This window comes from Eublepharis macularius, chromosome 7, assembly GCF_028583425.1.
Source record: "Eublepharis macularius isolate TG4126 chromosome 7, MPM_Emac_v1.0, whole genome shotgun sequence".
Classification (NCBI taxonomy): domain Eukaryota; kingdom Metazoa; phylum Chordata; class Lepidosauria; order Squamata; family Eublepharidae; genus Eublepharis; species Eublepharis macularius.
The window spans coordinates 44471503-44498792 of record NC_072796.1 but is presented as its reverse complement, the minus strand read 5'-3'; the positions used below and the strand labels follow the sequence as shown (position 1 = coordinate 44498792).

Below are 27290 nucleotides of genomic sequence, written 5' to 3'. Positions count from 1 at the left end.
TGTATGCTGAAGGGATTGATCGCTGTAAGTTTTTATTATACCACACTGCAACATATTTATATGGTTTTTATGTTCATGAGTCAGTATGAGAAGAGGAATGGTTTAGGTCACCACCGTTAGCTGCTGCAGCCTGAGAAACTGTGTCCCTTAATAATACAGATGATTATGAAGGTCAGAAACTGTAATAATGCTACTTTGCAGAAGATTAAATGAATGTCTGAAGTGGGATAAAGGAAGGGTTATATTTCAATAAAATTAATCCTCCCTAGATAAGGAAAGCTTTAACACTGCCCATCTGGAAAACTCCAACTCAATATTTTGTGAGAAAAGAGCATTTAATTTTCTCAAGACTTTGCTTAAGAAGTATAAGAATAAAATGTGAAAACCTGCTGAAAAGAGATTTGAAAAAGAAATCCCACATTTGCAAAAGAACACAAACAATAAGCACATGAGCTGTACATTTCTGCTTGAATGATGGAGTAGGATTGCTGTGATCATTTACATCTCATTCTGATACAGTCTTTGTAAGGTTAAAAGATGTATCCCCCTCCCTTGCAGCTCTTGCCTCATATGAAACACACCAATTAAACTGATCACTTACTACCACTTACTCTGGAAGACAGGCACTGGAGTAATTTGGGATTAACAGTTTATGATGCACACAGAGTTTTAATTTGGTATCATGGCTTTTTAAAGAATACAGTTTCCTCACCTGAAATGATGCCATTATTTTATTTTAAGGTTTGCAATCTGGTTTCTTCATAAAACTGATTACGTGCAAATGTCATAGAAAAATGGCTGCAATTTTTAAAAACTCGACCTGTGAAGGAATAAATACTATGTAAACTTATTTTTGAAGATTTTGTTAATTCATTGTAATAAGCTGTTTAGTACCAGTCAAGTACTGTGATGAAAGCAATCAGAGTTAAATAATTTAAATGATATCTTCCTGCATCTAAGTGTATCTCTGCCTCGATGTCTTCGAGTTCCTTCTAGACAAAAAGTAAATGGTATTAGTTAGATCTAGTACTAATCACCACTAGGTGCTCATGTCGACCAGTGGTTAAAGTGTGTGGGTCCTCTCCATGCCATCAGTGTAAGATTTAGCAATGTAGTTATCTACTTCAGTTACAAATCCACCTCAGGAGTAAAAAAAAACAAAACATGAACATACATCTCTTTTTCCTTTTCATCCATATCTCTTGCAGCAGAATCTTATATGTTTTTATTTTCAGGTTGCTGTTTTGAGAATAAAATTTTATAGTAGGCCACTGCACCCTGCTCACACCCCCCCCCCCCGAAACTCTCTACCCTCAGAATCCAGGGGACCCTCAGGAGCAGTGGTGGGTTCAAGGGAGAGGCTGTGGTAAGGGAAGAATGGGCAAAAATCACTTCACTGGCCAGAGGAACATTTGTTACCACCCATAGACCTAGTAACAGCTGGGTTGTATGTGAATATCTCCTTTATCTGCTACTTAGAAGCAAACACTCATTTCCATGGTTATGTGTTACCCTGAACCAAAGAGACTTTTCCTAAGATTTGGGAGAATGAATTTCATCTTGTTTCCTGTGGAGTCTGGGCAGCAGCATGTGCTTTCATGTGCCAGGCTGCTGGTAATGGCATTGCACTGGGACCAGTAAAAGGGGGGAAGGCAGACTAAGGACCTAGTAATATCCTCAAATTCTTTTCTTCTCCCTCTTCAGATGATAAGATCTCCTCCTTTGCCATGTTTACTGCCAACAAGGAGCTACCCCAGGGGGTTTGCAGTTCACCACAGCCAGACCACGTTCCCCTGAAACACAGAACATGTTCCAACAAGGTTGCCAAGACTCATAAAGGCTTAGGGATATATAGACAGGATGCTCCAATGGCAACTATAATTGCAAGGTAAGATATTGTAGAATGCAAGCCACTATTTTTTATAAATTCAATTGTATATCGGTATATATAATTTTCAACACGATGCCAACCACGAATACTTAATTCTGGAGACTCGAACCATCGGCAAGACAGATATTTCTACAAATCTAAAAAAAGCTCCAGATTTGCAGAAAATATGAAATCTAAAAACAAATAAGCAAACAAAAACATTGAGGGATTACCCCCCCCCCTGCAATCATGGAAGCAGCACCTGTATCTTTAAGAAATGAATGGCCTCTGCCGTGGCCATTACGAGCATCACTAGGCAACTACAACAGTACAGCAGTAAAAGGGAGGGGATGAGGCAGAGTCCTGGGTCGTTTCCAGGCCTTTGAGGGAGCATATGGGCCAAGCCCTGCTGCAACCATTTGCTGGCCTGGCTGCTCACTAATATTCAACAGTGACAACCACACAAAAGCCAGTGTGGTGTAATGGCCACAGTTTAATACTAGGATTGGGGAGGTCTAGGTTCAAATCCACACTCCGCCATGGAAGCTCTCCAAGTGATCTTGGTCCAGTCATTCAGTCCCAACTTAACGTATGTCACAGTGTTGTGAGGATAAAATGGATGTCATATAAGCTGCTTTGGATAGCCATTAGGTATAAATAAAGTAAATAAATAATACATGGGTATAAATGAAGTAAATAAATAATAAATACTGCTGAAGATGGAGGACAGATGAAAGGTAGTTGGCTGGTGGATGGGAAGGAGCCAAGGAAGCAGGGAATGGGGATCGCCAATGGGTAAGGGTGTGTATCTAGAAAGTTTCAGTTTCAGGGTTCCGGAACAATCTCGTTCCATTACTAGTTTGTTCTGGCTCGGAAATGATTAGTTTAGTTGTTTTTTTTCCAGTCCATTGTGTGTGCTTTGGCCACACATGCACAAATGCTAGGCTTGCCATCCCAGGGCAAAGGATCCCGTCCCCCTGCTGTCCCTCAGTCCTGCTCATCTGGCCAGTGGGGGGAGGAGCACAGGGATGGGGAGAAGCTTGTGCATGTGCTCCCCCTCCACAGACGAATCCAGGCACGCACTGACTGAAAACCGCCCCTTTGGAGGCCGTTTTCAGTTTGAATGTGTGTGCGTGTGCCGTGACTCCTTCCTTTGTCCCTTTGGAAAATGAGCAGAACAGTCTCCCTCCTCCATCCCGCTAATTTTCCAGTGGAACAAAGGAAGGAGCCGGAGTGCATGGGTATGTGCTGAAAACTGCCTCCCAAGAGGCGGTTTTCAGTCAACATGCACCAGGATTCCTCTGCAGAGGGGGAGTGTGGGAGTGTGTTCACGCACAGCACACACACAGGAGATAAGTACTCTGGGGTACTCCGTCCCCCAGCCCCCTACACACCTTCTTGGGCTCCTGGGATCCCTGACAACACTAGCAAATGCACACTGTTCTTTTCAGTGTTGCATAGCTAAATGAGGCTCTGGGCCAGCTGTTTTTGCTCTTAACCAAAACCACCAGCAACCATTAGTCTCCCTTGTAGTCTAAACAATTGGTCCACTGAGTTTTTCCTCAAGCACAATAACACACACACAACGGAGCTGTAGAAAGTTAATGTTGGCAGGTACAGCAGCGGTAGCGGGGCATTTCCAAGTAGGAGAGTGCTGCAACAAGTGTAAAAAACTATCCTGTTTCATGTTCATTTTTTTCTTTTTCTATAGTCCAACTAACTTATGCCCTTTACCTTCTGCTGTTGCTTGTTGATTTTGTGTTTCCTTGTTCTTTGTTTCCACAATGAGGGGAGAATCCAAATTCTTCCTTTTGATGCTCAGGATTCCTCTGCAAAATGGGGTGTTCTTACTGCAAATCTTCTCCATCGCCCAAGTGCAGGCAGGCAGGCAGGCAGGCAGAATGATTGGCTGAATCCCCCCCCCCCCATGTTTTCCCCATAAGTTTTCCTTTGCTGTGGGGGCAGGCAGGATTGTTTTTGAAAGGGCAGAGTAGTTGAATGGCTCACAGAGTTGGGAGGGGGGGAAGCAAGCCTAAATTGGTTTACTCAGATGTAAGTCTCATGTTATTCAATAGTGCTTATTCCTGGGGAAATATCTTTTGAATTGCAGCCTATGACTGAAATATGTCTTCTAAACATTTTCAAAGCTGATAGGCAGGGAACGGAAAGGACTCCTCTTGCATGGATCTGATTAGCAGGTGGGCGGGGAGAGATGCACTCAAGTGCATTGGTCTCATTCCCTCTTCCCACCAATAAAATTAATTAATGATGTAACATTTTTCTTCCCTTGGGATCTGATTGGCGCTGTTCAGGAAAATAAGTTGCTGTGCTGCCCTGTGAGGCAATCTTGTCCAGTGCCGAAGGTATGAAACGAAACACAACGCACAGACTTTTTGGTGGTTTCAATTTAGTTACCTGGTTTTGGTTCAGCATTCCAGAAGCTGCTTTAACAAGCTGAACCAGCAAGTTCTGTGTGTAATTTCGGCTTGTTTTTTCTGTTATGCACACCCCTAGCTATGGGGACTGCCAGGAGGAGGGAAAAGAGGAAATTGGGGGTTGGGGGTAGGGTTGCCAGCCTCCAGGTAGTGGCTGGAGATCTCCCGGAATTACAATTGGTCTCCAGGCCACAGATATCAGTTCACCTGGAGAAAATGGCTACTTTTGGGGGTGGAATCTTTTTTTTTTTTTAATAAAATTTTTATTGGAATTAGAATCATTTGATTTCACATTACAATCAATTCCCGTTTCCCAATTTCTAACCCCCTCCCTTTCCCCCCTTTTTTGTAGACTTCCAACAGTTTTCCAACCCTTTGTCCGTTTTCCCTTACTCATTTTAAATTCATCTATCTAACATACATATACTTTCCCTTTAATCTAAGCAATAATTCTTTAACTATTTTTAACACTCTATACCCTATCTTTAAGTCCCTTCTTCCGTATTAGACAAACAATTTGTCCCTTTTTTCATAATTTCCTGGTTTCAAATATTTCTATAAACCATATACCATATAAACCATATAATCCATGCATTCATATAAGTCAACCAATTTAATTTATATTCTGTATATTACTTTTTCTACAAATCTTGTCTTCATTCTACTTTAGTTATATTTAATTATGTTATTAATTTCCTCTTTCTTTAATTATACATCTATATAACTATCATCAAAAGTTATCAATCAGTTTAATCCATATATTTCTTCAGGTAGACTTATTCAGTTTAACATATTACACGTTTATACCAGAAACAATATTAATTAGTCGGTCCTTATAGTTAGTTATTTTCTATCCACATTCTATATATTTTTCTATATATAACAAATCTAACAAGATAGCTGCTTAGACATTTTCATTTCTCTCTCTACCCTCCGGTAAAGTCACCCCCCTCTACATTTTGTCATATTTCAATAGTTCTCAAACTGCCACAGTTCTCCTCCCACCTCCCATTTCTTCAACACATATTGCTTCAGCTTCTCCCAGTCTGTGTTGAACTGTCCTGGGTCCAGATTTCTCAATTTTCTTGTCATTTTGTCCATTTCGGCCATATACAGCAATTTGTAAGTCCAATCCTCAATAGTTGGCACTTCTTGTACTTTCCATTTTTGCGCATACAAAAGTCTGGCCGCTGCTGTCATGTAAAATAGCAATGTTCTATATTGGGCTGGAATGTTCTCCATTCCCAAGTTCAGTAGCAGGAGTTCTGGGTTCTTATTGATTTGAAATTGTAGAATCTCACTTATTACTTTTATTATTTCTCCCCAGTACTGCCTAGCTACCTCACACGTCCACCACATATGGTACAGAGAGCCCTCATGTTTTTTACATTTCCAGCATTTATTAGAAGTATTCGAATTCCCTAGCGCAATCTTCTTTGGTGTCATGTACCAACGATAGATCATTTTGTAAATGTTCTCTTTAATATTAGTACACGTTGTAGTCTTCATTGTGTTTTTCCACAAGTGTTCCCATGCCTCCATTGTTATTTCTTTGTTAAAATTTATGGCCCACTTCACCATTTGTACTTTAACTATTTCATCTTCAGTATACCATTTCAACAGTACTTGGTATACCTTGGAAATTTCCTTCTTATCCTCTTTTAAAAGTGTCTGCTCTAGTTCCGAATTCTCTGTTCTTATGCCTCCCTTTACACAATCCGAGTTGTAGAGATCTCTGATCTGCCTATACTGAAACCAATCATAGTTGGGTGATAACTCGTCCTGTGTCTTTATTTTAAGTTTGGAAGATTCTATTCGGGTTATCTCCTTATATGTTAAACACTGTTGCTCATTATCGACAGCTCTCGGATCTATTACTTCATATGGAACCACCCACATGGGGGTTCCTTCTTGTAGAAAGTCTCTGTACTTCTTCCAAGTTGCAAATAGGCTTTTCCGTATATAATGGTGTAAGAACATAGAGTTCACTTTTACTTTATCATACCATAGGTATGCATGCCATCCGAATATTTTTTTATATCCCTCTAGGGCCAATAATTTCTTATTCTTCAGCGTCATCCAGTCTTTCAGCCACACTAGGCAGATTGCATCATAGTAAAGTCTTAGATTGGGCAGTTGCATTCCGCCTCTTTCCTTTGCATCTTGTAAAACTTTCATTTTCACTCGAGGCTTCTTGCCTGCCCAAACAAAGTCTGATATTTTCCTCTGCCATTTTTCAAACTGCTTAGAGTCTCGGATAATTGGTATTGTCTGTAACAAAAACATTACTCTTGGTAACACGTTCATCTTAACTGCTGCAATCCTTCCCAACCATGACAAATTCAATCTATTCCATTTGATCAAATCTTGCTCAATCTGAGTCCATAATTTTTCGTAGTTATTTTTGAATAGATCTATATTCTTTGCAGTCAGTTCAACTCCCAAATATTTCACCTTAGTTGTTACTTCACAGTCCGTTATTTCCATTAACAGTTGTTGTTTTTGCTTAGTCATATTTTTGCATAGTATCTTTGACTTCTTTTTGTTAATATAAAACCCTGCCAAATCTCCGAACTCCTTGATCTTCTCTATCACTTTTGGCATATTCTCCATTGGGTCTTCCACAATTAACATTATATCGTCCGCAAATGCTCTGACCTTATAAGAAAAGTCTTTTATTTTTATTCCGCGGATTTCTTCATCTTGTCGTATTTGTATCATCAGTATCTCCAATACCAAAATGAATAACAGCGGAGACAACGGGCAACCTTGTCTTGTTCCTTTACTTATAGTCAATTTCTTAGTAGTCTCATCATTCACCACAATTGCTGCATTCTGGTCTCTGTAGATTTCTTTAACTGCTCTTATGAATCTTTCTCCCATTTGTAGCTTTTCCATAGTGGCAAACATAAAGTCTCAGTTCAAATTGTCAAACGCTTTTTCAGCATCAACAAAGAAGAAACCAACCTCTTTGTCACAACGCTTATCATAATACTCAATAGCATTGATCACTGTCCTTAAATTGTCTCTGATTTGTCTACCAGGTAAAAAACCTGCTTGTTCCTCCTCAATAACTTCCGAAAGCCATCCCTTCACTCTCTCTGCCAGTATCTTCGCAAAGATTTTATAGTCATTATTAAGTAAAGATATGGGTCTGTAATTTTTCACATTAGTCAGATCTTGGCCCTCTTTGGGGATCAATGAGATGTTAGCTTCCTTCCAGGTATCTGGAATCCATTGATCCTTTAATACTCCATTGATCACTTCTTTTAGGAATGGTACCAGTTCATTGGCCATTGTCTTATAAAATTTGGCTGTAAGTCCGTCTGGCCCTGGCGCCTTTCCCAAATTTGTTAATTGTATTGCCATTTTTATTTCCTCATCCGTTACTTCGTTGTTCAGTCTATCTCTCCACGCTTCCGAGATTACTGGGAGCTTCATTTTCTCCAAATATGTCGCTATTGATTCTTTATTCACCTCTTCCTTATTATACAATTTAGCATAAAATTTATAAAAGGCTCTACTAATGGATGTCTGTTCCAAATACGTTTTGTTATCTTCACATATTTTATTTATTGTTTTCTTTTCCTTTCTCTTTTTCAATTGCCATGCCAAATATTTCCCAGGTTTGTTTGCACCTTCAAACCCTTTTTGATTCAGTCTTTTAAGATTCCACTCCAATTCTTTATTATTCATTGCTGTCAACTGTTCTTGTAATATTTTAATGTCCTGATAAATTTTCTTTTTCCCTGGTCTCTTCTTTAACTGTATTTCTTTGGCTTTTATTTTCTCCATGATCTCCTGTCTCTTCTCCTCTTTCTTTTTTCTGGCTCTTCCATTTAAGTCCATTAGTATGCCCCTAATTACCGCCTTGTAAGTGTCCCAAACCTTATTAGTTGGTACTTCTTTATTCATGTTGTATTGTATGAAGAACTTTGTCTCTCTTCTCAGCATCTCCATATTCTCTCCCTCTTGAAGTAAGTCCTCGTTTATTCTCCATCCTTTCCTTTTGCTCCTTCTCCCCAATTTCCACATAATTGGATTATGATCCGAGCCTACCATCGGCATTATTTCCACTTCCTTAGTCCATAACGCTAAGTCTTTTGAGGCCCAGATCATATCAGTTCTCGATAGTGTAAAGTGTCTTGCGGAGTAGAACGTAAATTGTCTCCTTTTCGGGTTTTGTCTTCTCCATACCTCTTCTAAGGTTTCCTGTTGTATCAATTCAAAAAACAACTTTGGTAACAGTCCTCTCTTCTTTTGTGCAGTTGATGATTTTTTGTCTAAGTCCAAGTTTGTCACTCCATTGAAGTCTCCAGCAAGTATTATCTGGTCATATGAAAGTTCATCTAGTTGCTTCCTTAAATCCTCAAAGAAGCTTTCTTTTGCTCCATTAGGTGCATAGATTCCAACTACCAGCACTCTCTTTAAATTCCATACGCATTCCACTGCTATAAATCTGGCTTCCACATCTTTCATTACAAACTTTGGCTGCAGCTCCTCTTTAATATAAAGCACTACTCCTCTTTTTTTCTTATTAGAGGCCGCTGCAAAATCATTGCCCAATTTTTTTGATTTTAAATACTTTACATCTTGTTTTCGAATATGGGTCTCTTGCAAACATACAATATCACATTTTTGTTTTAATAGCCAGTGAAAAATGCTTTTTCTCTTATTCGGTGAATTAAGTCCATTTACATTCCAAGATAAAACTTTACACTCCATAATCATAATCTTGTTGCTGGTAAGTCCTTTTCATTGTCTCTTATAAATCGCTCCATCTCTCGTTCAGATCTGATGCGTTTTTTGGCCCCTCCAAATTCAAAGGACACTCCTTCTGGTAATTCCCATCTGTACCTGATTTTCATGCCCTTCAAAATCTGAATTAGCGCCTTATATTTTTTCCGGTCCAATAACACCGATCTGGGTAATTCCTTCATAATGATAATCGTCTTGCCGTCAATCTCCAATGGATCTTGAAACTGTTTAGTCACAATCTTCTCTTTCATATTTCGGGTCGTGAATTGCACAATCACATCTCTTGGTAATTTCCCCTAGGTCGCAATTCTTGAATTTACACGATATACCACGTCTAGGATAGCCACAACTTCCTCCTCCTCCTTCCCCAGGTATTCAGCTAACACCTCAGTCATCTGTTCTTGCGCTGTCTTTCCTTCCACTTCCGGCAAGCCGCGAAATCTTAGCTGCTTCTCCATGTGTTTACTTTCCGCAACCGCCATTCTCCCCCTCATCAGCCTCATCTCTGTTTGTTGCGTGTCAGCTAAATTCTCCACCGCGCCTTCTACTACTTTAACTCTCTGCTGTGTTCCTTGCAGTTCATTTTGCATTGTTTCCATACCTTTCTTTACTTCTGACAGCTCACTTTTCACTGTCTGTTTAACCTCTTTGATCAGCTCCGGTTTCATGTCCTCAAGTTCTTTAATCACTTCTAAGAGTTTTTTGTCTAGGTTCTCTATTGCCGATTGCCACTCTTTTTTCGACATCATGGGGCTTGCCTTAGCTCGCTCCCACGAGTCCGCCCTCTTCCTTAACTCCGTGGCGTAAAATTTGGTGTCTTTTTAATTTTTAATTTAAATGTCCCGGTCTTTTTGCAAAGAAAGAACTTTTAGAAAATCCAAAATGTCGGGCGTCTTTTCTCTATGGTTCTTCTATGGTTTTTGTAATCCAAAATGGCTTACTTCCTCTTCCGCTGAAGCCGCGGCTCTTCCCCTTTCAAAGATGGCGATTCCCTTCTTCCTGCCCTCCGGCAGGGGCCGCTTCTCTCCAGCAACTCTATTGTTATTACGTACTTCCTGTCTCCCGACTTCCCGCAGTAGCTCTCGCGATGGTAAAATTTTCTCACAGCTCCATAACCGCAAGTATTCAAAACAATAATCCAAATTCTTTAATAACTTCTTTAAACTTAGTCTTTTTTCTATTTCGACTCTTGCCGAGTCTTCTCCTCCTTATAGTTAGCCTGTTGCAGTTTTAAAATCTACTTTTAATCTTCTTTACTTTTAACAATCTGTCCCGTATCAGAAGATAGTGATCTTTACCTTCCCATTCACTTTCCGTGGGTTGTAATCACTGTTTCAATCTTCGTTTCTCCTCTACTCCTCTTTCCCCTGTTGAAGCTTGGGTATGTAGGTCTTATGCCAACCGCATTGGCCCCGAAACTGCCGCAGAGATCATAGCCGACCTGTCACAGGGTGGGACCTCAAGGGTCGTGAGGGGGCCCGTCGCGTAGAGCCCCCCCTCGCCCGAGATCAATGCGCCCTGAGGTCTTGAGCGTTCTTTGCCTGCTCTCCGCCTGAGAGCAGTCGGCCGCGGGCTATTTTGCCCCCGCCGGCCGCTTAAAACGGCAGTCCGGTCAGCTCCGCAGTTGGAGCTGCGTCAGACCTCCATAAATCCCAAACCGGGGGTGGAATCTATTGAATTATGCTTTCCCTCCCCAGACCCCACTTTCTCCAGGTTTCTCCAGGTTTCACCCTCCAGATCTCCAGGAATTTCCCAACTTGGAGCTGGCAACTCTAGTCAGCGATGAGATACCTGCTGCAACTCCTTGCAGGTCCCTAGCCTTTGTTGTCTAATCTCTGGTTTGCTTAGTCATGTTTGTAATCTGTGCTGCTTCCTTGTTCATTTTTAGTCCACTTTATATATTCACCATCTGAAAAAGATAGTTAAGTTTGGAGAAATCCACATGAAAACTTGTAACTTTCCTCAAGGAGACAAATAGCACATCCCCAAACCATTTTAGGACAGGAAAGCAGCACCCATTTCGTTCTCCATGCATGTCACAGTTGTGATGCAAATTGGGCTTCATGTATGTGGGAACTGAAGAGCTGAAGAAAATCCACAGCTCAAGTATGACTGTTACATAGGAAACAGTGCAAATCCCCAGAGCTGGTCTGTGCATTGTGGAAATCAGCCTCCAGATGGGAACCAAACAAAACTTCACAGCAGCAGAACCATGTTTGGGAATGAAGGGTTCTCCTTCTTCCTGATCAAACTGAAATATTTTTAGACGCTGGCTTATGAATGCAAAAGTGAAGCAACCTGACCTAGATGGTCCTCCTTGAACCTTGGAAGTAGGGTTGCTACTGGCCTGGAGAAAAATTCTCTGTCGCTTTAATAGAGGCCAAATGTATGCAAAGAGATAAATGAAGCTTTTTGTGGCATGGAGATAAATAACATTACCTAGCAAACTGCATCCTATCCCATTAAGCCTCTATTAAAGGGATAGGACATTTTCCTCCAGACCCTTTGGCAACCTTGCTTGGAGGAAAAATATTAAATTATTTTAGAATTGCTTAGATATATGAGCACAGTTTTGCTTCCTGTATAGTAATCAAAGGCTATGAAGGTTTATAGGTATAAGGATTAAAAGGATATTTAAAATCTAATTATACATCTAATTATACATCCAGTAGTGTTTATGGCTTTAGCTATTTAAAGATGTAAACAAGGTGATTAAAACCAACTGCTCAGATTTTTAGAGTTGTGGTATATGCACACATAATTTCTGAACTGAAAAAAAATAAACATCTGGTTACATGGTTACATTTGGAAAATAAAAACTGCTACTCCAATCCAATTGAGAGTATGTGGAACAGCTGGGATTGTGAATTTCTTTCTAAAATTCTGAATCCCACCAATTAGCTGTTGGGTGAGGAAGAAATAGCAGAACTGAATCTACACTTCCTTCTCTTCTCTCCCGTTCACCAGCCCATCTCCAGAATTGTAGTTTTTTAAGAAGTGCTGAGTGTACCCAGTCTCAACTTTTGAATTGTAGTGGGTAACCATATGTATAGTGCCTAGTTATGCATAAACCCTTCTAGAGATATGTGCATAGAAATCTACTTTAGTATGGATACTACTCTTAGCTGGATCTGGGTGTTGAAACTGCAGCATGCAAAGTACTTTCAGAATACTTCCAGATACCATTTCTGCCTAATTAATAGGCCTATTTGTTCATTCCAAATACAGACACAGCATGCTCTCATATTCACACGTGCTAATGTTCATCTTGCTTCTTTACAACACAACCCTTTAATTTCTTGTCTGCTACCTTTCCAGATTTCATGATTCTCACTTGCTAGTCATGTTTCCAACTTTTATTACTAATTCTGCTTGTATTTTTAACAGTACATTTTTGCAAGCCAAATTGCTGTTAAAGGTACAGAAGAAGAGGCCAGTAAAAATAAAAATGGCAATTCTGTGTATGCCACAACTGTTCCTCATTACTAGAGATGGGCACGAACAGCAATACGAACAAAAAAAAGCCATGAACAACCCAATCTGCTGTTCGCAAACAAGCTGTTTGTGAGGCCCCATTCTAAACGAACAGGTGGTCATTGCAAGCCTTGTTCGTTGCTGTTCGTCAAGCCAGTCTGGCACCTGCAATCAATTCCCTTGGCAACTTAGGCAGGGATTGTTTGAACTCTGTATGCTCCTGCTATTGCCCTGGAAACCCTAATCTAAGCCCACTTTAGCTTGATAGGCAGGTCTTCCTTCCAAGTGTGGAGCTCCAAATTTGTTACAAGGGAGCAAAGACCAAGTGGGGAGGGGGGCTCCCAGCTCTGACTTTGCAGACAGTGGAGAGACAGTTGCTGTTGGCTTTTTGATAAGAGTGCATTGGAGCTTGAATTTTCTTTGTGTGTGGTGGGATAGAGATCTACCCCTTCAAGTTCCAGGGCTGCTGCTAGGCTCTGGGCCAAGCTATTATTTATTATTGGTACCTTTCCTGGTGCCTGCTCAGGTAAGGTTTCTGGGAGTGGTGTGGTAGGGATCTACCCCTTCAAGTTTCAGGGCTGCTGCCAGGCTCTGGGGCCAAGCTATTATTTATTATTGGTACCTTTCCTGGTGGCTGCTGAGGTCAGGTTTCTGGGAGTGGTGCAGTAGGGATCTTGACTTGGATGATGGCTGGAGGAGAGCCTGCTGGCCCCCACGAACAGCCAACCACAAACATGTTCGTGAACAGGGCCATGTCCATGGTTGTTTGTGAGTCCCTGTTCGTGGATGGCAACAAACAACAAACATGTTCGTTTTTTTTCTGTTTGTGCCCATCTCTACTCATTACAGACATTTTCTGTATGTTTTCCCCTGACTTCCTACCATCTTCCAAAGAATCAGAGATGAACTCAAAAGGCATGCTAACATTCAAACCAAGAAATAATACAGGAACTCCTCATATTTTAGCTTTTTTCCAGTACTTGGCATTTATTTCTTAGGTTCATACTTCCATTTCTTAAGGGAGCACTCTCTCTTCAACTGTTATGAATTTAGAATTTGGCTCAGTCATAGAGAGAGTATTAAAAATTTACATTCAACCTTTATTGTCCTTGCAACTAATTAAAAAAGCCAACAGTTAAACTCTAAGCGAAAAAAATCTACCTGTGAAAATCTGAGGTTTCAAAATATGAAAAGCTAAACAAATGGCCAGGAAATAATCAGGTCATGCATCCTTATGCAATGTTCTCTCTGAAACAAAATACTTGGTGTGATTTGTACTTGTCAAAAAACTGAAAAAGTAAAATAAAATAGAATCTCAGATATCATACTCTAGTGACTTTTCCTACACAAATAAGCTGTACAATGACGACAATGTAATATGGAACTGGAAGTTGTTCCAGGCCCTATGGAAGAGGAGGACAGAATCACACTTCAATCATTCTACCAAAATAGAGGAACAGCAATGTAAATCCAAAGATTTTTCCATTAAAAAAATCATGTCAGTGCAGAAATTAATAATATGGCCTCGATAGTGTGTTGTCCATCCCTGCTTATTTCTGTGATATGTAGCCTCCCACTGCCTGATCATGCAAAACTCCAAATAATTGTTTCTTGGTGTGCTTAACTCAGTACAGCAAGTTCTTTTCTTTGCCATCAGAGGCTCAAGGTACACAGGATCATTTCTTGCATGAATATTCCCCTCATCCCCCTAGTACAGCGATGGCGAACCTATGGCACGTGTGCCACAGCTGGCACGCAGAGCCCTCTCTGTGGGCATGCGAGCCAAGTCACCGATCGCTAGGTCCAGGGCTCATTTGGAGGGGAAACGCCTGGAACGGCATTCCAGTAGCTCTGAGTAGAGATCACATGGGTTTTGGCCCTGCCCACGTGATTCCTTTTCCTCAAGGCTTCCTCGGACTCCCTGCTGCCCGTCTCTTTAGCAGCAGGAAACGGAGGCAGCAGCCAGGCTGCTGGGGCTGGCTTTCTAAAGAAGAGGAAGCTGCTTTGATTTAACTTGCTTTACTTTTAGTCGTGGCTCTTGAGCAAGTGAGAGAGAGAGAGAGTGCTTGCAAGCAGGGCTGCTGGTCTAAAGAAGGGCAAACTGCTTTGATTTAATTTGCTTTACTTTCAGTTGTGGCTCGTGAGAGAGAGAGAGTGCTTGCAAGCAGGGCTGCTGGTCTAAAGAAGGGCAAACTGCTTTGATTTAATTTGCTTTACTTTCAGTTGTGGCTCGTGAGAGAGAGAGAGTGCTTGCAAGCAGGGCTGCTGGTCTAAAGAAGGGCAAACTGCTTTAATTTAACTTGCTTTACTTTTATTCGTGGCTCCTGAGTGAGTGAGAGAGAGAGAGAGAGAGAGAGAGAGAGAGAGAGAGAGAGAGAGAGAATTAGTTGGGACAACTGTATGAGTTGTTTTTTCTTAACTAAAACCTCAGCATTCAGGTTTAATTGCAGTGCTGGCACTTTGAAATAAATAAGTTGGTTTTGTGTTGCAGTTTGGGCACTTGGGCTCAAAAAGGTTCACCATCACTGCCCTAGTATCTTTCTAATAATAACACTAACTTGTTCACCACTCTGGGTGAGGCACTAATTTGTCTAGAAGAGCAGTATATAAGCACAGTTATTGTTGTTGTTGTTGTTATTACTACTACTACTGCAAAGTAAATTGATGAGATGATTCTGACAAGAAAAACAGCCCACAAGTTAAGGAAAATATACCCATACCACTTTTCTAGGTAGTAGCTTTGTAGCAATAGAATAGGTGGAAGTCACTCCTTGTATATGAATTAAAGGTGGAAAATGCAATTAAAGGTCAAGTTAGAACAAAGGTTTAATAAAATCAACATGTGCCATTAATTCGATTTATACCCACATGCTCAGATTTGATGAGCAGGTAGCAACCCCCATAATACAGGTAACAATATACCAAGAAGGTTTGCAGAATGAAGGCTTTCCTCATGGGTTTATTCTGTCAGTTCTGGCCCCATACTGCTTCAATTTATCCTGATTTCTGCACACATTTTTTTTGTTTAGTTTTCGCTTTGGTTTGTTGTTCCCTCCAGTTTTTTCCTGGTTCTTTCCAGACTACTTTTACCCCAATCTTGTTCTGGTAACTGATTTTGAGTCGATTTTTTTTCTTGGTGCACAATGTTTGTTTTTGTTTGTCCCATCCATCTCGAATCCATTTTTTGATGACTGGACATCCATCATGGTTGAACCACTCCTCCTTGCCTGCCTTCCTTACCCCCTTCTTTTGTTTTGATCTCTTTTTATCGTCAATTTCATACAGCTAGATTGACCTACCATTGTAATATGTGCAATAGGTTCTCTGAATTCCCAGCTTTCATTTTTTAAAAAAAAGCAAGTCTATAGCCCTTCCCATTGCAGAGATATGCCTTTTTCTTTATCTTTGCAAGAGGAGCTAGAGACTTACTTTTTCAAATTGTCAATTTCATATTGATAGATTGACCTACCATTGTAATAAAGGCGCAGCAGGTTTTCTGAATTCTCAGCTTTCATTTTTAAAAGTCTCTAGCCTTTTCCCCTGCAGAGATATGCCCTTTTCCTTCTATCTCTGCAAAGGAAGGGACTGTAGATTTCTTTTTTTAAAAAAAATGAAAGCTGGGAATTGGGAAAACCCGCTGCACCTTTTATTACAAAAGTAGGTCAATCTAGCAATATGAAAATGATTTTAAAAAAAATTGCAAAAGCCCTGGTGAACCCGGAGAAGAAGGGGATAGCCACTTCAGGTGCCAGAAATAGCAGCGTGCTTTGAAAAGCACATCGCTATTGCTTCTCTGGGCCTATCTCAACAGAAGTGGGTTTGACCCGCCAGTGCTAGCCTCCACCTCTTGGCTGTGGATCAGCCCAGGTGGAAAGCTGCTCCCCTTTTAGGCTTGCCCATGCAAAGATTTCTCCATGTGTTCATTTCCAGTGTTTTAAAAAAACATTCAGCCCTTATATTAATCTATCTATTAATATAAACAAGCACCAAAAATAATAATAAGGGGGAGGTGCTGGGATGTCATTGATGATGCCACTGATGATGACGGCACCCACCCATGAAAGCCTGATTTTTAAGGCACATTCAGAACAAAATAAACCGACTCTACAACTGTAAAAATGTGAAATAAGAGCAGATGTACAGAAGAACCTTACCCAAACTGATTCCAATGCTTGCGAATTGACTGCTAAGAAAATCAGGAATAAGCCAAGTGTGCAGAAAAGCCCTGACACTGCCTATGCAAATCTTTTCAAATATTTTTAGTTTTAACCTCCGTTTTTTTAAAAAAAAAATTCTAAAAAAAAAATCCTTCTACACATACTTTCAGACTTTCTAATTCTTCTGCCTTAGAGGAGACATTACAAGTGTCTGCCCAATTGTTTTCAAATAACTGCATTCACCTGTAGCACAAGGAAAGTGTCATGTAAAATAATCAGACACATGGAACTGTTATACAGTCATAAACTGTTGGCCAATACATAATCCTTTGTAAATGAATACTTGAATCAAGGTGTCCTACTAACACAAATTATGTTGTTTTCTTCTTTTGTCCCTTCCTACAACAGGTGGACACCAAACAGCATTTCAGTTCAACATAACCAACAATCAGTTGTTCAAGAACTTGCAAAATTTGGTGACATTGAATCAGTGACTCCCTTTGGAAGACAAACAGTTGTTGTCGTGTTCAAAGAGATTTGCTCGGCATGTAAAGCAATTAGAGTTTTCCCACCTCATGGCCCAAGTTGGAATGTGCGATGTGTTTGGTACCATAAATTCATGTCTAGATACAAGAGATAAAGATCCAAGGTGGTTATTATTAATGTTTTAAGTGACTCTGTCATCAATATCCTTAGATTACCCTTGTTAAAACTAAGGTACCATATTAGATATTTCCTGAAGTATTAATTTAGCAACAACTGTTCTTGTAGGAAAGGGGATAGAAATTAGCTTTACAGAAATCTATTTTTCACAGCTAAACAAGAAATTAGAGTTTTGATTTCTTCTGCAAGAAGCTCATTACAGCATTCATGCACTCATCAGACAGCCATCTTTCTTTGAGACATTCACATTCTTGAGAATTAACTTCATGTAGCTTCTTCTTGTCCATGCTTCGGAGTAACTGCTTGGAGATTGCCAGGGACTATAGAAAGAAAGAAATTAAAAGCCCAAGTTAGTGTGGAACACACCATTCCAAGTTGCATTATTCTGGAACTAGAACTGTACTTTAGAAGGCACATACAAGGTTCCAAAAATGATGTTTGCCTGGTAATGCTAATGCAGGGGAAGGGACTTTGCAGAGGGAAGTTGGCAGATGGGAAGGGGGTGCCTAACCTCTTTCCTTTCTCCTGATGCTTTCCTCTATGCAACCCTTCCCACAGCCAAGCTATGAGACTGGATGAAGGTTGGAGGAGAAAGGTCAAGGAATGGTGAGAGGACAAACAGCAGTTGGAGGAAGATTTGAGTCCTCTCCCACTGATTCTTCCCTGAAGATACAAACTTGTGGCGCCTGAAAGACTCACACATTTTTAAATTTTAGCAGAAACATTTATGGATGAAAGCCCACTTTATTTGTTTTAGCTGGAATAGGCTAACCGCTCTTTGCAAAAGCCTCCATGGATGAGGTTTAATCAGCAAATATTGGGCTGGATCCTACACCATCCTACCATCCTCCAGCCTAAGAATAGCCTTTAACAGAGTAGCCATTTTAACAGTGCAATCCTAAGAAAAGATATTCCAGTCTATGCCCATTGACTTCAAAGGGATTAAACTGGAGTAACTCCTCTTAGGATTGCTCTGTAAGCAGAGTAGTGCCCTTCTAAATCCACAAGTTAATGGGCTTAGAAAGGCGTGACTCTACTTAGGTTTAGTGTTAAGAGTGCATGCATGATTTATGATATTAACTTGCTGTGAGCGACTCCAGTTATGAACAGATAGACTTTATAGTATAGAAAAACAATTCTTCACTTATTCATCATCATCATCATCAACACATTTGATTTATATACTACTCATCAGGACAACTTAACACCCACTCAGAGCGGTTTACAAAGGATGTTATTATCCCCACAACAATCACCCAGTGAGGTGGGTGGAACTGAGAAAGCTCTGGAAGGACTGTGACTGACCCAAGGCTTCAAGTGGAGGAATGGGGAATCAAACCCAGTTCTCCAGATTAGAGTCCCGTTGCTCTTAACTACTACACCAAAGTGGCTCAATTCAGAATCAAGACTGCTGTTATAGAAAGCAAAACAGGAAGGGAATAGTGTAGAGTAAGTGATGTTGATGGCTTCATGCATTTTTGCTTGTATTCATTCCGGTATCACAGCACACAGCATTTCACAAGTACAAACTCAAGTTAGATTGCTGATTGCAATTTAGTGTTAATAATTATAATAGCAGGCTATGTAAAAGAGCTATCTCTATAAACAGACAAAAGTTATTACATATATGCAGATTTAACTAGATTTAACAAAAAAAAATGCTTGAACCTAAGTAATTATGTCTTAAGGGATTTGTAGGCTATGGTGAAACAACCCAGGACACTCTAGTTTCAGTTATAATCAGTATAGTTTCAGGCCACTGCTGTATTTTATCTTTAAGTATTCTCAAGCAGAGGATAATACAGTATGAATTAACAAAAAACAATTTTCTTATTAGCAAAAACATTCATTGGGTTGTATCACACAGATCTATTCTTTAGTTGAAATGTTTTCAGCTGGTGAAAAGAGCTCTCCCCTGATTCTTGAATGTTTTGCGTCAGGGGAAGTTTCTTTCTGCGGGAGGAAAGCAACTCTGCTAATAGATTTGCAAGATCCAATTCACAAAATTAATTTTATCCTGACCCGATTCATATACCCTATGCACAAGATCTCCAGATAAACTAAGCAAATCCCACTGAAATCTCGTACTGTTATTCCGATATGGCAATAATGCCATCAAAATATGAATAAATTCTTTTCAGGAAGGTGATGAAAATAAGAGTCCTCTGTGGTAAGGAAGTCGTTATTGTATCTTTTTTTAAAAGAACGCAGGAGAACATGATAGACGAAAACCAACTTGTTGTCTGGTAGAAAAAGATCTGATTTTAAAAAAGAACCAAGATAAGACAACTGTTTAGAACTCTATATAGCTTTGGTCCTGCATCCCTTGTGTGATGTTTCCTTCAAAGAATCCTCCCATCCTTTCAGATCTGGGACACATACCCTGCTTAAAATAGAAAAGTTTGCTTGGCCAGGGGCAATCAACTAGGATCTCACTGGTCATTCAAAATCATTGTTACATATTGCCCAGAGAAGCCCAGCTGAGTCTATGCCAAAAATATTTTAGAAGATGTACATTTGCTTTTGAACAGGACTTGAGAAATGCACATTTTTAATAGACTGCTTTGGTATTGATGTATATGGCAATTTCAGTATTAGTCAAAGCACCAATTGTGGTTGGTTCCCCCACCCCCCTAGAAACTAGGATTTATGCTCAGTTTTCCTAAATATATTTTGTTTGTCTTACTGAAGATTCTTGACAGATCTGACAGCTAAACAGCATTTACAAGATCAAGATCAAATAATGCTACAGTTTTATAATTTAACATGTACAATGTGTGGTAGATAAGAAAACCACCTGAATTAAATGGAAAAATGTGCACAGACTTCCATCAGACAAATTGCTAGAGGATTCCCAGGAGCCTCTATCCAGACTGATATACAGAAATTGTGAAAGTAGTGGCACTTAACTTAGATTCAAGCATAAAAGCTGATTGGTCCAGTTTCTTTTGTGTCTAATTGCTATCTGAACAATTCTGAGAACAACAAATAAAAAGGGTCACCAAAATAGGAGTGTCAAATTCTGAAAAAGTCCACCCCATTCTGCAATTGAAATTGAGGTTGGGAGAGATTTAGTTTTGTGCTATGTACCAAGTCCAAGAGTGGCTCCAAGTCTAAGACTTGTCTGGGGTTTTAATCCAAATCTGAGAGATAACTTTTAAAAATAATGCCAGGACCTGTTTATTTTTAACTTGCATTTTTAAAAATTCAAAAATTTAGTAACACTACTGACTGGCTTAAACTTATCCCAAGGATGAATGAGTCAACAACATTTTTTTGTTCAGTGTTATCATTGAGTAAGACAGCAGTATTTCTGAACTGTAGAAAAATCTGTAAGTAAAAAAACCCTCACTAATAGAGATGGGCACGATCCAAAAAAATTGCCGATCCAGCTGATCGTGGATCGGTGCCGGTGACGATCCCGACTAAACGATCCACACCGATCATCTCCTGTTCCCAATCCGTGGATCGTGGAGGCCAAAGCAGGGCGCGCTGCTATTCCCAGCTATGTGGGAAGGTGGGTGTTGGCGGCGGCCACCGGGCCCAGTGGGCATGGGGAGATGGCGACGAGCCGCCTCCCCTCAGGCAGCAAGGGGTCTGGCTGCTCGCTGGCAGCACCCCCCATGTGCCTGCCCACCAGGCCAAAAGGGAGCGTGCTGGCGAGAAAAGAACGGTGGGTGATGCCGGCGGCATCTGTGTTTGTGTTTGGCCATCTTGTGTTTGGCCGTCAGAGCTGCCTATCAGGGTTTGCAGGGATGAGATTGGAGTGCCCATGGCTACAGAACACCCCCTTCCCCCTCCCTCCCCTGGGTGTCTTCTCCCAGCTGGTGACTGCTTTGCTGCTCTGTGGTTGGAAGGAAGCCCTGCTGATCAAGGAACGCTGAGCAGCACAGAGGGGAAACCCCCACGGAAACCAAACAAAACATCAATCAGTTAATAAACTTTGAAAGTTCTTAAAGTGCCAGTGCAATATACAGTGCAAACTCTTAACATGAAAAGTATCAAATTCATTCAAATTACATTCATGTACAGTAGCATAAACATTCAGATAAACTCTACAGTAGTAGTTGTAAACATTCAGATAAACTCTACAGTAGTAGTTATAGCAGCATAGACAGAAAGTGTCCAGAAGTATGCACAGACTACAGAGGTAAACCCCTCCTAATGACGATGTTCTTGCTGTCCTTTATTCCATATTCTTCCAACAGGGATATATAAGAAGCTAAGACCTTTATCCTCCACGCTCAATCTGGGGCCGGCTGCAAATCACAGATTTCGTGCCCACTTCATCAGGAGCGTGATTTATATCCCATCCATTATTCTTATTCACAATCAAGATTGCTAATTAGTCAACCTGGAGTCTGGCTGCTGCCTGTTCTTTAACGCGTTTGTGAATAAGAATAATGGATGGGATATAAATCACGCTCCTGATGAAGTGGGCACGAAATCTGTGATTTGCAGCCGGCCCCAGATTGAGCGTGGAGGATAAAGGTCTTAGCTTCTTATATATCCCTGTTGGAAGAATATGGAATAAAGGACAGCAAGAACATCGTCATTAGGAGGGGTTTACCTCTGTAGTCTGTGCATACTTCTGGACACTTTCTGTCTATGCTGCTATAACTACTACTGTAGAGTTTATCTGAATGTTTACAACTACTACTGTAGAGTTTATCTGAATGTTTATGCTACTGTACATGAATGTAATTTGAATGAATTTGATACTTTTCATGTTAAGAGTTTGCACTGTATATTGCACTGGCACTTTAAGAACTTTCAAAGTTTATTAACTGATTGATGTTTTGTTTGGTTTCCGTGGGGGTTTCCCCTCTGTGCTGCTCAGCTTTCATTACGGAAACGGCCATTCTCTTTATCTCCTGCTGATCAAGGAAAGCTGGGCTTCCATTCGGGTTTCCAGGGCGACAGAAGGAGGGGAAACACAGCTCAGGCATTCCCCTGGCTCCATTCCCCCGGGAATAGATTACTGGCGCCTGAGTGTCTGGCTTCCCGATCCGAGCATGATCCAGCCCCAATCCAGCCCCCTCCCGATCGCTGGATCGTTGGCCATGGCCGATCACAATCCGCTGAGTCACGATCGCGTGATCGCCATTATCGTGGGGTTTTTTGGATCGTAATTCGGATCGTGCCCATCTCTACTCACTAACATCCTAATTTGCATGTACACAGACAAAAAGCTACAACATGCTTATGAGGCCACCCATGGAGATACTTTGGAGCAAATGGCTGGCTGTAGAGAACTCCAGGCCTACGAGGAGTCTGGACATACCACATGCTTCTAAATATGGGATATATACACTTTTCTTTTTAGTACTGACATTTTTGGGGAGACTAGCATAAGCTTTTAGCCTTGCCCACACTTCTTTTTGGAAGGTGTTGTCGGGGAAAACTTCAGTAACAAGCCCCTGTGAACAGGCTTCAGCAGCAGTCAGCTTCTTGTTGAAAAGCAGCATCTCAGTTGCCTGAATGAAAGGAAAACAAGACACTGTTGCTTGCAAAAAAATATGATACGCCAACAGAAAAAAACTTTCCAGTCTAACTTGTTATGTCAACTGCCTTCTGCTGATTTTAGTATTCTTTTCAATATTCTGTAGCATTCATAGTCTTGTTAGGGGGGCTTGCTTTCTGGGAGAGTATCAATCAGTTTGGGTGCAAGAACAACTGCACTTAGGTCAAATATAACTAAACCTGGAGATTTGTGTGTTCATGCATTCCCTCCTCTGCCTCTCCCTTCACATGCCACCAGTTAACAAATTATTTCTGCTTTCATGGCACACCATAGTTCACTGTTATGCCTGACCTGGCAAACTACATCTGGCATTTTCCCTGCAGTCCAGGATTCCAAATTAGGATTAAACTGGAAACCTGATTTGAAAGCAAGGTTGCCACAACATTTTTGCCACCCTAAGTGTGGGGAGCACAACAGAAGAGTAAGCACATATTCCCACACACATGTACCATTGCTGCCTCTCCCCAGAACAGCCTGTCTTGGAGCTGGGTGGCAATTGCACAAATATGGTGGGGAGGGAGGGAACTATGCCCCCTTCCTGTGCAGGGTGACTGCTGGAGCTTGACAGCATCAGCTGAAATGAAAGCGAGCATGCCAACACACACACACACACCCATGGAGAAGGAGCATGTGACTCCTCTCATGGACTGAAGCCTGCCTTGGACTTAGTTTGGGAGATGACAACTTGCACAAGCCACACTTGTAACCCCCTCCAAATTGGTGCCCCAATGAACCACTTGTCCCTGTTTGAAAATAAAGTGTAAACCAGTTTGAGTGAAACAAATTATAGTTTGCCACAAACCTAGGAGAGCTAATCTGGTCATCTGCAAAGGGAAGAAGGAAGAAGGAAACACTCAAGCCCAAGTGTCTCCAGGAGACTTATTCACATAGTAGCAATCCATGGTTTTATCATTACATCTGAATCAAGACATCATGTCTCAGATGCCATTTTCTGGCTACATGACCATCCAATCCCATTGCTACCCACTTTAAACCTCCCTCCTCAGGTTCTGGGCTACACAAGTAGTTTAGGGAAGTTACAATATACAACCTGTCTAGTCCCTAATTATCAGGCAGAGATCCCAGAGCCAAATCCACACACTGTCACCTCTCTCCTTCCCCCAGGGACTTCACCAGACAGCCAGTTCCCTCAATTCACTATCCTTCAACCCAGCTGAATGCCCAGGGCTATTTAAGGCAGGGAACTCAGTGTTTCTTTCCCTAATATGTTGCCATCATTTAGTTAATTAGTTATTGGCTGTGACCAGAAAGGTTGATGTGTGTTATGCTTTTCTTTCCCTGAGACATTAGGCAGCCAGTCAACATGGTTTAAGCAGACAAAACAAAACTTTTTATTTACAAGATGAACAACATAGGAGTGAGTGATTTAAATACTTGGATACATTTTTATCAAGATGCAAATGTATAACCCCATACTTTCATAACAGTGGGTGGTTACAATACGAAATAACAGGTGTCAGAACACAGATTTCTCTGCTTCTTCTCTTTAGCAGCCTAAAATATCACCCCTCCCTCCCCTTTAACTTTTCTAACAGATCTCAACTGCCACCAGCAACCAGCTTTCCATTAGCATTCTTTGGCTGTTTGTTCTCAGGAGAGGTGGAACTTAACCTATCCATCACAAATTATAACATATTTGGTATGTACCTGTGCTATTAGACAGAGAGGCCATTTTGTGCCAAAGAAAGTAGACTAAATATGGCCTACTTTTCATTATAAGGGGAGCAACTGGAAAACACTTGCTAGTTAACAGCTGCTAAGTAATATCTTGCGGAGTTTGCTCTCCTGTCAACACAAAGGTATGTAAGACGGAGCATGCCCAGAGGTGCAGGCTGAAGGGCTCTTGTCCTTTGTTTAGGAACCTGTAGCTGGGCAAAAGATCAGCTATCAGAGAGAGAAGACTGGCTTGGCAATCGGAAGCTTACCCTCCCTTTCTTGTTCATTTCGATGTATTTTTTCTTTTTGTATGGTTAGCTATTTTGGGTCTTTTTTTGGGCGGGGGGAGAAAAGTAGAATATAAATACACTAAAAAAATAAATACTCTTATCTACCTACCTAAGATCACATATAGCACACCAAGAGAGTTATAGCTTGAATAAAAATGATTGGTCTCTGAGCTTTATGATAGCTTCTATATCCAAGACAGCACTAACCTAGAAAGCATGCATCCTCACAATATTGTGCTTACCGCAATATAGCTTGATTCCTTTCCTTAGCATTTTTCTAAGTGAATAGAATAAATGTGAATGGTGGTAGGGGAGAGAGAATGGCAATGCAGTGGCAAGCTCTTCCCCCAACTTATGCAGGTTCCTCGGAATATAGTGCAGGGACTATATAAGTGTCTGTACATGGATTACTAGGGAATCTGGGCAGAGGGAGGGGTTGCATTTATCAAAAATGCCTGAGCAAAATCAGGAAACGACTGTTTTATAAACCATCAATGAATTTTTCTTGTGGTAAAATGAGCATGGACAGAGTACTAAATTTTAACAGGATCTCACCTTTGCTAAGCCCATAATTTTTGGAAATACATATGAAGAACATCCTTCTGGACTCTGACCCAGATTGCTAAAGGGGGTGTGAAATGTAGCCTGTGTAAAAAGAAAACAGAATCTTCAATTAAAATGGAGACCCCAAGCATTAATGTGTCACTTTCAGATAGAGCCTCTATAAACAATGGGTAATAATTACAGTTTCCTTAGAGGGCTTTTAAATGCAGTTAGGCAACAAACATGACTCTAGCTACAAACCCCAGAATTTTTGTGACTTGTATGAGGTACAAAGGAACAGCGAGACCCACCTTTGACTCCTCAGAGCCGAGTGACACATTACACGTGGTGGGTCTGTGCAAATTTACCTGGGAAGTGTAGTTGGAGAATCCTTCCCCTCTCTGTGAGAATGGATGGTGGAGTAGCAATGGTGGTGGCAGGCTCAGCAGCTCCTTCTGCCGCTGCTCGCCACCAGCTCCCCTTGCTGGCTGAAGAGCTGGAGGAAGCCAGCAGCAGCCATCGCAAATCATTCTTCCAGGCACAAGCCCACCGGATGCGAGGGCCCTCAAAGACCATTCGGGGGCAGGTAGCTGCTGCTCTCTCCCAGGGTGCCCTGCATCCAGTGGGCTGCCTGCTCCCGGGGAGCTGCTCTAGAGACAGCCGCTGTGCCAGCGAAGCTCCAGCCGGATCTGCTGTTGCTGCTGCTCTAACATGCCCTTCTCCTGCCCTCGAGCTCCCAGAGGAAAACTGGAATGAGGGCATGTTAGAGCAGCAGCAGCAGATCCCTCTGCTGTTGCTGTGGCTGGAGCTTTGCTGACGTGGCAGCTTTCTCCAGTGCAGCTCCCTGGGGGCAGGCAGCCTGCCAGACACAGGGCGCCCTAAGAGAGAGCAGCAGCTGCCCGCCCCCGAATGGTCTTTGAGGGCCCTTGCATTCGGTAGGCTTCTGCCTAGAAGAATGATTTGCAATAGCTCCTGCTGGCTTCCTCCAGCTCTTCAGCCAGCGAGGGGCAAATAGGGGCAGAAGGAACTGCTGAACCTGCTGCCGCTGCTGCTACTCAACCATCCTTTCTCACAGAGAGGGGAAGGAGTCTCCGACTACACTTCCCAGGTAAACTTGTGGGACCAATCAAGCTAATATGCAAGCTCTTGGCATGCATGACAAAGCTCAGGTAAAATCAATGTCAATGCATCTTTTCAGCCTACATTATCTTGAATATTTTTGTTTATTTTTGAAGCCAAGGAAGTACTTTATATCCCCAAATTTCTGGAATTAGAAAATGACAGCCTATTGTATATCAGTGTAAATATACTATTACTACATTTCAAATTGGACCCTTATACAAAAGCATTTTATACCCACACCTCATATAATGCTTCGTCTTACCTGCGCTTCAGCAGCTAGGAGAAAACTAACACAAAACAGAGAATGGAGGTAGCTACATTCTAGCAGAATTCAGACACCCAATTAACCGCAATTAAATAAAGGTGTGCATGAACCTGGACTGTCAGATTCACATGTTTGCTGTCAGCTCCCTCCTACCTCTCTTCTTCTTCAGAGCATCAAGAAAGAATGTGGTTTATGAAAGACTTCCGGCTTAGGATCCATGAAGGTCTAACGCAGCTCTAAGAGCTGAGCTGTCCGTGCCGCTGTTTTGAAGGCTGGAGGGGCGCAAATTGCCCGTAGCCACCTGTTCTCAGGCGGAGAACAGGCGAGAACGCTCGAGAACCTGAGGGCGCGTTGATCTCGGGTGAGGGGGGGGTTCTACACAACGAACTCCCACCCACCCTTGAGGTCCCACCCGAAGAAAGGTTGCCAAGATCTCTGCAGTGGTTCTGGAGTCAAATTTTGGCATAAGACCTACATGCCCAAGCTTCAGCAAAACAGCAAAGGGGCTGGAT

The 27290-nt window shown here is 41.4% G+C and overlaps 1 protein-coding gene across 3 annotated transcripts in view; it reads right to left on the bottom strand.

Annotated features, from left to right (window-relative positions):
• Positions 1-15345: 15345 nt before the first annotated feature.
• The window catches only part of LOC129333723 (enoyl-CoA delta isomerase 2-like), an 89449-nt gene continuing 77504 nt past the window's right edge, over positions 15346-27290 (bottom strand). For all 3 annotated transcript variants that reach the window (XM_054985573.1, XM_054985575.1, XM_054985574.1), the window contains 3 exons: positions 25404-25493; positions 22691-22834; positions 15346-17677 (listed from right to left, as the gene is read on the bottom strand). In XM_054985573.1, coding sequence (XP_054841548.1) covers positions 17522-17677; positions 22691-22834; positions 25404-25493 — 390 coding nt within the window. In that variant the 3' untranslated portion in view covers positions 15346-17521. The remainder of the gene's footprint in view (positions 17678-22690; positions 22835-25403; positions 25494-27290) is intronic.